Below are 13,389 nucleotides of genomic sequence, written 5' to 3'. Positions count from 1 at the left end.
ATATTTGCATTCATAAAGAATACTTGGTTATGCTTATTGCTTCCCTTTGCCTTTCTTGACTGTCAAAACACAGTGATGCTTTTGAAGATTTATAGCAGATGGGTAATGAGATTGCTGACTGTTAACTGCAGCATTCAGAATTTGCTGGTGGAAGGAGGTGGGAGTTTAAAAAAGGGAGAAGGTTATTGGGGATTCATTGCGAGGAAGACAGGTGATAGAACTTCATTTTCAATCAGGAAGCTTAAACATAAATATGTTATGTTCTAAATTAGAAAAATCCCTGCTCTTCATGCTATCTAGTAGTCATATAAAATCTTTCAGAAAAAAAGATTACGGAGATGTCAGATTGCGTTCAAGTGATCACAATGAATCACAGGAAAGGCAGAGAGATTATACAATTTTTCAGCAAGTATATTCAGGCTGCATTGCATATGGTTAATTCAGCCAAACAGCAGCCTTTAAAAAATCAGAAAAAAATCATAAACTAAAGTCTGCAGTAACTATCACTTGTATACATGTGTAATTGTGCAAAAGAGAAAATAGGTTGGCAGTGCCCTTAACTGGGCTAGAAAGATTTCAAAGTCTGAATCCTGGTACTGTGTGCTGTAAATAAGAAAGGAAAACGTCTGTCTTCTTTCCTAAAGAAAGTCAGCTAGTTGGGGTATACTTCAGACTGCAATTTAGAGGAGAGGCAAAAAGCCAGCTCTCATCCACTGACTCCATTTAGAATGTCTCCTTACTTGTCACTGTCACTTCACCCACCTCAACACTGTAATTCTCTGTTCACCTGGTTTAATATATTCTGTCTTTAGAAGCAATGCTTTTACATTTAGACATTAATGTTCATCATAATTTTTGTGTGTCTGTATCTGTATATATAAACAGTTAAAAGTTGTAGAGAATGTGTCAGGGTTTTCTCCACGTTTTTGTCTTTACTGAGGCCTGAGAATAAAGAGCAAGCTCCCTTGAGCTGTAAGCACTGGGTAATTTATAAAGTTCAGAAGCACATAAAATACTGAGTGAGAAAAAGGGATAAAGCCAAAGAAAGTTGCTGAATTGGCAAGGAAGAAGATTCTCTTTTTGGTTCTTGATACAGGTGTCTCCATGCTGATCATTACTTTGATTTCTAGGTACCCTAATAATCAAACATTGTTAAAGCAACTAGAGTCTTGAAAATATCCTAACACCTCTGAAAATGATTCTCATGGACTGGGGGCTCCATTTTACTGAACGTATTTGAGTCATGGTGTATTAACTAACATTTGTGTCTGCTAGGCAGTATCAGTATCAGTAGATAGGCAAAGGATGAGAAAAAACAGGAGGAAAAAATGTAAAGCTCCTTATAACATTTTTTTTTAAGTTAGCAGCTTTTTCCTGGCTGCAGCTTTTTTCTCTGCACATGCAGAGGGAGCTCAAGAACTCCCTGAGAGTCTTGCCTAGGACTATTGCCAAGGTTGTGAGTTTTTGTTACAATTTTCCTTACAAAATGAGGCAGAGACAGTTGCTGAAACAAAGAGGTCAGGCAGCAGCATCTTCAAGCAAAGTGTATTATTATTCTTCACAAGGGAAGTTGTCTGTGACCCCTTGGATTTGTTTTTTTTCTGTCACCCTGTTTCTGCAGGTAGTGCTGGCTTGCTCAGGGATCATTTCAGCAGATCACACACATTAGTCAAGATCTAAAATACCTCCCTGCACCATATGCTACCTGAAGTATAATAATCCTTTAATCTGTCCACTGCATGACATCTGGGTAGTTATTTGACTTAATAATTCCTGTTGATTGTTCGTATCGGTATGTATCAGAGGAGGGAAGTGCCAAAGCAGTGACAGAGAGATGAGGATTCGGGAAAATGCCTTTTGGGAAGTGCCTTGGATGTGGGGAGACCTACCTGTGGTGTGGCAGGTGACCAAACCACCACCAATGAGGCTGTTTAAAATCTTTATATGAGGATAACATTATCCTGAGATGAGCACAAAACACAACAGGAGGGGGAAGATGAACTACCAGGACCCAAGTTCCAGAAGCACATTAATATTTACTCAATATCCCTTTATACCCTCTAGTCAGCACAACAGATGTAGCTGTGTTTTAAGACATTATAATTCATTGAAAAAGGCAACAAAGATACTCTTTCCTTCCCTCCCATCCCCGGTAATTTCAGATGTTTGCCGTGCACACAGAGGAGGAGGAGGTAGAGAGACAAGCGCTGGTGGGAGAAGAATGCAATTATCCCAGAGCCTCCTGACGGGCATCCACTTCTTCCTTCCAGCTTAGTTGCTCTGACCACAGGCTGGGGGCTCGTGGGACATGGACCAGATTGAAAAACTGGAAGCAGACAGATGGTTATTTGTAATCATCATGTAAATGTAAATCCTATAAAAATGTTTTCTTTCTAAGGGCCTGAAAGCTGGGAGGAAGGATTAAGGCATGGATATCTAGCCTAGAATAATTCTGACCCCGCCACCTTCCCTCCTACCCCATAAACATCGTGGCTTTATCTCCACTTCCTTTAAACAAATCGCTGGAACCTCAGCCGAGGAAATTAATTTGGTTTCCATGTAATTCCCTGAGTTTATGAGCATCAGTTTGACTGAGGCCTGGATTTGGTCCTAAGCTGGCAGGTGCTGGTTAGCAGCTGCCTTGGGAGCGGGGGCTCCTTTTTGCTCCTTTGCCCCTCATCCCTGGCTCTGACAGGTGCGTGCTCCAGGTGTTTATCCCATTGCTGGATGTGCTCGCTTTCCCTGCTTACACTCCTGGCTACCTGGAAAGGGCCGTAGGGGCCTTGGCTGCCCTGAAGACTGCCGTGGCTGCTCACAGACATCTATCTTGTTTGTGCAGCATCAGCTCATTTGAGCCGCAGAGAGGCCGATCAAACTTTAATTAACTTTTGTCTGCAGCCCCATTGTAGGCTGTATGTGTGCTGTAGCTGCTCTTTGCAGCTCTCCTGTCCCTCGGTGCCTTTCCACACAGTGGGGCTGGGCCATCTGGAAGCTTTTGCCCTTGCAAGGCTTTGCCTTTTGAGACATGAGGGTGTTTGTGCTGGTGTTGGGGAGCAGCCCCTGGGGCATGGCTGTGCTGCAGTCCCAGGGCTGGTGTGCAGTGTGAGGAGCATCTTCCCCTTTGACAACTCTTGTTCAGTCATAAAATCACAGAAAGGTTTGGCTTGGGAGGGACTTAAAGATCACCCTGTATCCCATGGGCAGGGTCACCTTTCCTAGAGCAGATTGCTCAGAGCTCCACCCAGACTGGTCTTGAACACTTCCAGGGCTGGGGCAGCCACAGCTTCTTTGGGCTTTGCCACCCTCACAGTAAAGAATGTGAAGTAACACCCAAAAATGTAGGGAAACACCCATGCAAGCAGGAAGGGAGCTGTGTGTAAAATTGGAACAAAGCAAAGCAGGAACACAGGATGAGGAAGAGGAGGCTGGTGGCAACATAGTGCTGCCTGTGTTGAATTTTTACAACATTGGTATTTGTGCCCTGCCAGAAGGGCCCTGAGGATGGCTGGCTTCCCAAGTGAACAAAAGCCTTTTGCCTGTCTGTGGGGAGGGTGATCTGCTCAGGCACACTAGTTATTTGGAAGTATCCAGCAATTGTGGATAATTGGCTGAGGAATATTCTGCAGCTCTCAATCATTTTTCTGTTTTCACAGATGATTGTACCATTAGATATGGTGAGTGCACTAAGCTGTGCTGCAACTTTTCCATTTAGTGTGCTAATACGTGTGAACTCAACTTCCAGTCGATGGTTCTGCCTTCTGTGGCTTCCTGTGACACACTCCAGGAGGACAGCCAAGCTCACCAGCTCATGCTCTGCCCTCCTCTTCCCTGCTCCCTCTCTCTTGGGATGATATTTGGATGTTCTGGGGTGACTGGGCTGATCAGATTAACATCTGTGCTTTATTTCATTGTTGTTAGATTGCATTAAAATACTGAAACACGAGAATGGCAGCTTGTGCTCTTTGCTCTTTAGCTTTTTTTTCCCTCTGCTTTTGTTATTTTATTTCCCTTCCTTTCCCTGGCATTTTCTTTTTCATTTCCCTAAAGTTAATGTCCCCCCCGCCCCCTTCCTCTCCTCTCACTTTAATTTATATTTTGTGCATTTTTCTCTTATCTTTGCTTTTTTGTAACGGCTTTATTTTTTTCCCTATTTCTTTTTTCTCCCACCTTTTTTTTCCCCCTCCAAAACACAGAATGCTTTAGATGGAAATGGTGAGATATATCTATTCAAGATTCACGTATGCACTGAGGTACAGAGCGAGATGAAGCAAAGCCTGTAGCATCAATTTTGTCTTCTATTCAGGCCAGTTTTGCAGTGAGACTTTGGGTAAAGGAATGTGATAAAATCAAATCACCTCTTAGCCTCATATTCTGAGGCTGATTGGAACCTTACACAGTTGCTGGGATGATTCAGAGAAAGTTAATGTAATTTGCTGTGTATCACTCCATGAAACTGTGTTTGTCAGGTTCATACAGCAGTGTGAAATGTTCAAGGAAAATGCTTTCCTTAATATTGCTGCCAGCAGTTGGGAGTCAGGAATATAAAAGCCATTATGTGGTGGCATCTGCTGATTTTCTGCGGATTTTCCACTAATGGATTTGCACTGAAGTTCTGTAATTGCAAGTAGAATCAAGCCAATAAAATTAATATTTATTTTGCGTGTAATAACAATAGCAGAAATTAATTTTTATCTGTTTGCCATTTGTACAAATGTGAGCATAACATTGTCTAGAAGTACTTTTCTTCCTGTGTATCATAGGAATCACAAAGACACATGAAGCTGCTTTCCTAAAACCCATGATTTTTAAGACTTTTTTTCTGGTTCTTTCCCTGACATTCCCCTGATATTGACTTTCTTGGCTTTGCAAAGTGTTGTACTGCCAATAGTCAGCAGCCGTGATCTTTATCATATTAATTCTGTGCTCTGCATTGCATGAGTTATTTCTTCCACTTGATCTTGAAGTTGTATAAAATCCATTTCTGCCACTGAGGTTATTGTGAATCAGAAGATTTGTATTATACAGAAATATTTGTGGATTGAGTTTTTTGTTGTCTATTAGGTGTGTCACCTAAGCAGACTGTGGGTTCTTGCCAGAGCTGCATTTGTTGCCAGCTGCCTCCTGTCACTTTTATTTTATGCTTCAGGAGCGAGACCTAAATAGTCACTCTTTGTGTGTGTGTGTGTATTAGAAAAGGAATTAACTTCCAATTAATTCCCTCCTTCCTCTGGGATCTACCTGTGTATCCCAAAGTGGAGAACAATAAAAGTTACCTCCATGTCATTTCGAGTGCCAAGTACATACAGCCCACTAACCTCAGACTACTCAGAGACCAATTCTTGTATGTATTAATCATATTTTTCTTCTGGCTTATTACAGAAGAGAAAAATATTCAGTTCCAAATGTTAAAATGGGGCACGTTTTATTAACACTGAAAGCAGTAAATTATCTCTGCTTATGAAATGAGACTGAGCAATTTCTGCTGAACTCTTCCTGACTTGCCCCTTCACTAGGATACAGTGTATTCTAATTTCTCAGAGGGCCCTGGTTCCATTAAGGGCGAGAACTGTTTTAAAGCTGTAATGAAAGCCATGCGAAGCTGAAATTCAAGGAGGGGCATTGCCCTAAATTCTATTTCAGTAGCTCATCTAGAGCTATTTTCAGTTTTATGTTTATAAGAATGTCAATTAACCTAGAGACTAGGACACACATGGAAGAAGAAGGATGAAGTGGATATCATTCTAACACACTGAAGCCAGCTAGTTGGACATAATCCTTTACAGAAGCTTGATTTGCATTAGAAACTGGCCTGTGTTGCCTACTTTAGTTCTCAAACAGCTTGGTGATTTAAATGCTCTTTCTTTTCAATATAGTGGGATAGGGCTGGTCAAGGTGGCAAAAATATTAGAACTAAAAATATAGAAGGAAGAAATAAATATGCTGGTAATAGTAATACATTACTATTAGTTATATTTCTCTGACACCTTTCAGAACTGGTGACCCTTTAGTGTGTGTGCCAGAAATACCATGATCATAATAATGGCAATGCCCTTAGCCAAGGTGTAACTCTGCAATTCACTATTACTTCTGTCCCTTCTTTACCAAGCTTGTACTGGAATTCGAGACTCAAAAAAGGCAGATTGTTTTCTGTCATGAAAAGAGCTCAACAGCCAACCTGCAGTGCTGCTTTTGTAATGATGTGATTTTTTGAATTTATGTAACAGAACGTGATTCTGTCAAGGTTAGGAGGAGTAATGGGTGCTACATGTCTTTATAATTTAAATACAGAGCAGTATTCTTATCTGGAAAGGCAAAAAAGAGAAAACAAAAGCCCTGTACATGAAATCTGCCTCCACTAGATGAAAGGGCGTATCTGCCCAGGTTCATTTTTGAGATCTTTTGCAGTCAATATAAGAAGCAAAGTCATCACTTAATAATGGTTGGGACTTGTTTGTTTAATATAAAGGTTTTGTTTTGGGTTTTTTTTCTGCTGAGGTCAGGTCAGGAAACATGAAGTTGAGTTTGGACTTGTAATGTTTATTATATCCTATCTATATACAGTATTTACAGGCTCACATGCCATGAGCTTAACTAGCAAGTTAGAGAAACGAGGTAAAAATGGAGTGCTTCTAACTCTTCCTAAGGTTATTTAAGTGAGAAATACCCAATACTAAGGTGACATCTATATTATTATGGTTTTGACTCAATAATGACCACCTAAGGCTCGCAATGCAGACCTTTTTCACTTAATTGGAGAACACCACCCAAATCTATGAAGAAGGAAGAAGGACAAAGACAACACCTAAAATCCTCTATCTTGACTCATATGTTTTACTTAATATACACTAAAACCCCAAACTCTAAGTTTCTAGGATTCCAACAGCTTAATACTGTACATTCCTATTTTTTTTTCCTCTCCCACTTACAATGCCATCACTTCTATTAATCTTTTTTTTTTTCCTCTTCCCTTCATTTGTTGCTGCAGTGCTTCGGGATGACTTCCGCCAAAACCCTACGGACGTGGTGGTGGCAGCTGGAGAGCCTGCAATTCTGGAGTGCCAGCCCCCCCGAGGGCACCCCGAGCCCACCATCTACTGGAAAAAGGACAAAGTCCGTATTGACGACAGGGAGGAGAGGATCAGTGTGAGTACAACTCAGGTGGATGTTTATCCGTGTAGGCACATGGCCCACAGCAGAGTGCCAAAGAACTTGTACAGCTTTATAGCCTTTCCCGTGGGGATTTGTGGTTATTCTTGGCAGTTTGCCTCCCCAGGCTTTCCCAAATGAGGGGGGAAGGCTGTTTATTGCTCTCAGTCTGGCTCTCCAGCTTGGGCTTCTTTGGGGGTTGTTTTGTAAATCCAGTGTGATGGAGGTCCATTAGAGCTGGAGATTCAGCCATAGAAGGTGCTCAGTTAGACAAAGGGCTTAGTGGATGTCTTTTTTGGTTTTACCTTTTCTACACCTCAGTTCTTCAAACTCCAAACTCTCTCTCAGAGAGGTGTTTATAAGTAAATTCAGTCAAATCTAGGAGATGCACAAATAATCCCTGGGAAAAAACCCCAACATCTTAGAGTGGTACCAGTAATGTTATAGTTGTTGCAGTGATTTGGATGTGTCTTAATGAAGGCTGAAGTCAAACTCTAAAGAAATATGGTTCCTGAAAAGGAATAAATGTTGACCAAATGGGTAACACTGGTTGAATTCTGTGGCCATTCATTTCTTGTACTGAATGAAAATAGATCCAGCAGAAATATTTAACTCATCAAGTGATTAGAGATAAATCATGGTCTGTGCAAGCAAATGGGGTAAATTAAGGGGGTGAGAACATGTTTCATTCCTAATTTTTACATGCTTAGCTTTTCCCCATTAATATTTTTTCAATAAAGTTTTATGTTCTATGGAATGATTCAGTGCTGACCTTATTCAACACGGAACTACTATCAGGAAGATTATTATTGGCTCTGCATGCTGAAGGAATTATTTCAAGCCAAAGAATCTGAGCTGTTGCTGTTTGTGGACCAGGCTGTCTGTGCTAGGCTCTACTGAAGAGTAGAAGAGCAAAGAGTGGCAGAGAAGTGGCTATCATTGCCTGACTCTCAAGTTTCTTTGGTTAAATTCCCAGCTTATTCTGAAGCACCTCATTGTCTAACCTTTGACACTGTGACTTCACAAGCCACAAATTTTTACTTTATTTCTTCCAACTACCCTGCTCTTTCACTCTGTAAGCACCCTTTGTAGCCAAGAAAATATTAAGTGTCAGGTGAATTCCCAGTTTGGGCCAGATTCAGTCAGTTTGCCTCAACAAAAAGAGAAATTCTGCCTTTATTAGTGATCAAGGAAACTCTTCAGACATCAGTAAAATAAAATTAACTAAATAAAACTAAGTCAGATTGACTTTTTTTTCCCAGAGAGACGTCAAGAGTGCTTTACATATCACCATGCAAGAAATAAAAGTAGTCTGTCCTGCCAAGAGGCAGCAAGAAATGTAATCTTTGAAATATAAAGAATCTAATCCAAGCCAAAGGAACAAAATCAAATGCAATTGAAATTAGTCAATGGGATAAAAATGTGTTCTAGAACACCTTAAATATATTTAAATATTAAAGTCTATAATTTAAAATTATACATATATTTACAAAAAGAATTTGAGGATGTCTTGATTGTGGAACTTGTCGCCCAAGAAGGTAGCACTTTTTCTGATGTATTTTGTTTACCTGAAGTTAAAAATATGTTCCTTGTTTTGAAACAGATCCGTGGTGGGAAGCTGATGATCTCCAACACCAGGAAAAGTGATGCAGGGATGTACACGTGTGTGGGGACCAACATGGTGGGGGAGCGTGACAGTGACCCTGCAGAGCTGACTGTCTTTGGTAAGGAGACCCCTGATTTTATTTCCCTACAAATGTTGTAGGCTGAGTTACCCTGGGTGGCTCATCAAAACACAAGACAAAGGAAGGTTAACCAAACACAGTAGTACTGCTCAAGATGCATTTCACAGCTTCAGAAGGAAGACCAGGTTTTAAAAGCTGCAGTTTATAAATGATGAAGCTATGGTGACTCGATATTTCCCTTGTCAGCTCCAGCTCATAGTTTCAGTCTGACTGGAGCTCCACAGTGATGTTATTGCAGGACAATGCTCTCCCTCACAGAAAGGCCAAATGTAATTAAGCTACTTCTAATACAGTTGGCAATGCCTGCTAACCAGAGATTTAGACCAGGATTGCCTATTTAAATAATTCCATACTCCCGAGGGGTTGTGAAATCAAACCTTTGTAGGAAAGCACAAAAAACCTCGTTTGAGCAGTAAAACAACATTCAAGATAATTCCAAAATCAAAGTTTTGAATATATAGCAGTAACTTTTGGCATTCATCTTTAAGAGAACCTGAAACAGCTTTTCCTCCTGTAAGCCAGAACAGCATTTAGATTTTTGGTCCTTCTGAATGAATTAAAAATGAATAAGCTTCCTGTATGAAAGAATGGGGAAGGCAAGAAGTTGATTGGTAGGAGCACTTGCCCCATGGCTAGGTCCAGAGCAAGAACAGAGTAACAACCCAGCCTACAGCTGGATCCATCTTGCCAACAACTGGATAAGAAGCAAAGCCACAAATCATGCTGTGGTACATCCTCTAGTTGTGGGTTTGTAGGAATTAGTCAAAAGGTTCTGAGTAAACAAAGGAAGATCAATAAGGAAAAAGCTCTCGCTGCTAAGGAAAACATGTCTATGCTGACAAGAGAGAGAGAAATAGTGTTAATGTTCCCTCCCGCTGCACCTCTTTGATATCCTTGATACAGTACTGAAATTTCAAACAAGACCCTTTGTAACCCCAGAGAGACTTCCAGTAGAAATCCTACGGTCCTTTGTCAAGCAGATGCTCCTGATTTTTTCACCTTCTGCCTAATATAGCGCAGTGGAAAACCCAGTCATGAATATTGCCATCTCTGTGTTTGCATGTATGTGCAATTCAGCACATTGTTTGTCCACTTAAAAAGAATATATATATATATTATGTGATTCACAAAAGGCAGAGAAAGATTTTTCCTGCACAGGATCCATGAATTTCTGAGGATATGCTGCCTTCCTCCTTTTCAAGACTGAAAAGGTTTCCACTCCAACTGGTTTGTTGTGGATTCATGGAAACATGTGGCTTTTAAAGGCAGAACTATTATAACTTGCAAAAAATCCCCCAAAAAAACCAAAGAAACAAACAAAAAAAAAACAACCCAGAGAAAGCAGAGAAAGGATTTCTGTCAAATTATTATGCCCTTTGCAGCCAATCTGTTAGAGCTGTAGCTTTATACAGATGCAAAAGAGACATGACATATCTCCTTCATCAGTTTAAGTACTGCTAATCTCTGGTAATACTCCCTGTGGATAGCAAGCAGATTGCAGTCCTAAACTACAAAGCCTTGAGAAATCCTTAAGAAAATAATTTGTTAAAAAGCATTGAACTGTAGGAATGAAGACTGAAATGTGCATGTAATTTCATATCCTGCAGAGCTATGAAACGTATTAGGTTCGTCTGGATATGTAAAATAATACATAGCCAATTACAATATTCTGATTTTTTTACAGGGTATAATCATAGCAATCAACTTGCAGAATACAATCTAAAACTATTTGGTGAATGCCAAACAAAATCAGCAATAAATGAAATTAGATATTTTAATCCTTCTTAATTGCTTTAGACTACCTGAAAAGAAAAATTGTATTTAAAATTCCCTACTGCAGTGTCTTCCTATCTACATTTCCCCTCCTATCTGGGTATTCCCAGATGCCTCCCCACCTTCTTTTTTGCCGTGCAAGAACAACATGCAGGAAGCAGGTGCTCAGGTGAGACCTGCTGTCTCACACGATGTTTTGGCTGCCCTGTGCCCATTTCCTGGCCCTGCAGCTCTGTGTTGGTGCACTGGGCTCACTGTAACATCGTGTCCAGGGTAGTCCTGGTCCTCTCCATACAAAAGGAGGGGATTTGCCCGTGCTTTCCAGTAGTTATATTCCATTCCTAGACTCCCATGTGTGAGCAGGGATGTGCACAGAGACTGGAGAGCATTACCCATGATATTTCCAGGAAGCAATGTATCCACTGGACAGTCCAATCACCCTAAGCACTCACAATAAATCCAATAAATCCAGCGACTCTGGGAAACGTCAGACTGGCTCCGCGTGTTCAAATTGGCTTCACTGAACACAGGCAAAACCACCAGTATCATATGTCAGGTCCACAGCTACCTCTAATATGACTCATGGGTCTGAGGAACATGGGAATACTGCAAATGTTGATGAAAAATATACTAGAAATACTTATAGCCAATCCACGTGCCAAACTTTAACTGCTTTGAGCATATTTGAAAATGGACTTCACAATTTAAAAAAAACAGATCTTGACTGAGAGACTTAGAAAGTTTTAGTAGGCAACTGGCAAAGCTATAGCTGGTGCTGATTCTGGAAAGGAATATATATTAATTAGCTGATCAGTCATGTCTTCATTCCTCTCCCAAATAACAACTCTCCAAACCCTTTCCACAGTGTGAAGGGAGCCTTAGTAAAGACATTATGCAGGAAAAGGAACTGTTTCATACTAGCTCTCAAAACTTTCTCCAAACCATCTACTTGTTACTTTTGGCTTTGCAAGTTTTTCTGTAATACCTGAAGTTAACTTCTGCATGTAACTTGTGACAGATCTCTGGCTCCCTGTACAGTAAATTTAGCTTGAGGCATTGCCTCTGGAAAAACTGACTCAGTGTGGTGGGAACTGGTGGCCCAAAGGGAACAGCGTGGAAGCCTAGCCTGAAAGATTACACTTTCCCTGAGTTTAAAAACAATAAAATAAAATGGGCCATAAGAACCTTGGGAAGCATTAGAGGGAGAAAATAAAATTTTCCCATGTGTAGAATATGTCCACTTGGCTAGGTACCCATTCAATAACCTTTACTGAGAGATAGTTATGAACAATGCATGTAGAACTTTCACATTTTTCTTTCCAAGCTTATCTGCAGAGGAAACACTGTTTTCAACATTTAGACACTTTTAACAGCATACTGGTAGTATACTGTTAGGCAGATTGCATTAGTTTAGTTCTCAAGTCATGGTTTGTTCTATTAGCAGAAAATTGGCAAGCTCATAAAAGATCATATAAGCAGTGCTATCCAAAACTATGTTTTGAATAGTGATGAAGATGCACTACATTTTGTTAGTCTTCTTTTTCAAGCATTACTGCTAGTTTTTGCCTTTATGAGGCTCCAATGTGTAATCTCGGAGTGAAGCAGAAAGACAGGGTCTGTCACAGTCTTAAGCTGCACTTTAAAGGAAGTTAATAACCTCAGTCCTAATGTTCACAAAAAGAGGCAGCATGGGACTTGATTATTGTGTGCACACTATTCCAAAGGCCAATTTCCGAAGTCTAAGTGATACAAATTAGGCTGCATTGCTTGTGCTTGGGCTCATAGCCCTTGGCTGAACAGAATTAAAGCAAGATGCAAAACAGAAACAGTTTCATTTCAATTTGTAAGAAAGCTTTGTTTGTGACTGCATAATATGGAGCCAGAAATTAAATAAAGAAAAAATTACTCCTTATGATAACCTTTATCATTTTGTCATGCTACTTCACCATGCTGAGATAAGTTTTCAAGTTGTTTTAAGTGTTTCATGCTCTTTTATTTCCCTTTGCACTTAAAATGGCATGTTTGAAGAGAATGTACAAAGGTATGTCTTGTATATTGATTCTAAAGCTCAGTGAAATCAATGAAAGCCTTAGTATATCAACTTCAAGAGACTGGCATCAAGCAGTAGAAAAAGATATATTTAGAAGAGCCTCAAAAGAATATAAAGCATAAGTAAGAAGAGTACAAAAATATCTTTAAAAGAGATGTCTATTTGGACATATTAAAGATTGGTTCGGATTAATCTTTGATTTTATCTTTGGTATCTGAACCTTTTTTTGGCTAATAAGGTCCTGTGGGATGAAGAGGTATTTTTGTCTGATGCTTGAGGAAGTATTTGTGTTTGATGTTCTGTAGATATTGTCAGGCTGAAAGAGAAACCCTAGTTTCAGAAAAAATATACTATGATGACATGGCATTAGAAGAAAAAAAAACCAAAAAACAAACCAAAAACCCTTTAATGAAGACATTGTGCCCCATTTTACTTTCTTGAGCTCTGCCTATGTGAAAGGACTTAGCAGAGTCTTGACCCATTATATCCTGGAAAACTTTCCCAGTCATGTGGAAAAATCTACTAAAACCGGGTATACATTCACAGGTCAAGACACAGAAGTCAGCAGTGTATATTTTGTCCTTCAGATCAAGTCTCCTCCTGGTTTTCTTCAAATCCCTGTGTTTTCCACTCATAGTCTACTTCTGGCATTTGCAAAAAGCCAGTTTATCTTTA

General features: G+C 40.0%; 1 protein-coding gene across 6 annotated transcripts in view; it reads left to right on the top strand.

Moving 5' to 3' along the window:
- Window positions 1-13,389, top strand: part of ROBO2 (roundabout guidance receptor 2) — a 445,348-nt gene that overhangs the window by 291,562 nt on the left and 140,397 nt on the right. For all 6 annotated transcript variants that reach the window (XM_083855698.1, XM_083855697.1, XM_083855695.1 and 3 more), the window contains 2 exons: window positions 6,986-7,143; window positions 8,750-8,870. In XM_083855698.1, the coding sequence (XP_083711824.1) occupies window positions 6,986-7,143; window positions 8,750-8,870 (279 nt within the window). The remainder of the gene's footprint in view (window positions 1-6,985; window positions 7,144-8,749; window positions 8,871-13,389) is intronic.

The sequence above is a fragment of the Zosterops lateralis genome (assembly GCF_965231275.1).
Source record: "Zosterops lateralis genome assembly, chromosome: 2".
Classification (NCBI taxonomy): Eukaryota; Metazoa; Chordata; class Aves; order Passeriformes; family Zosteropidae; genus Zosterops; species Zosterops lateralis.
The sequence above is the reverse complement of the archived record's forward strand: the minus strand, read 5'-3'. Positions and strand labels throughout refer to the sequence as shown.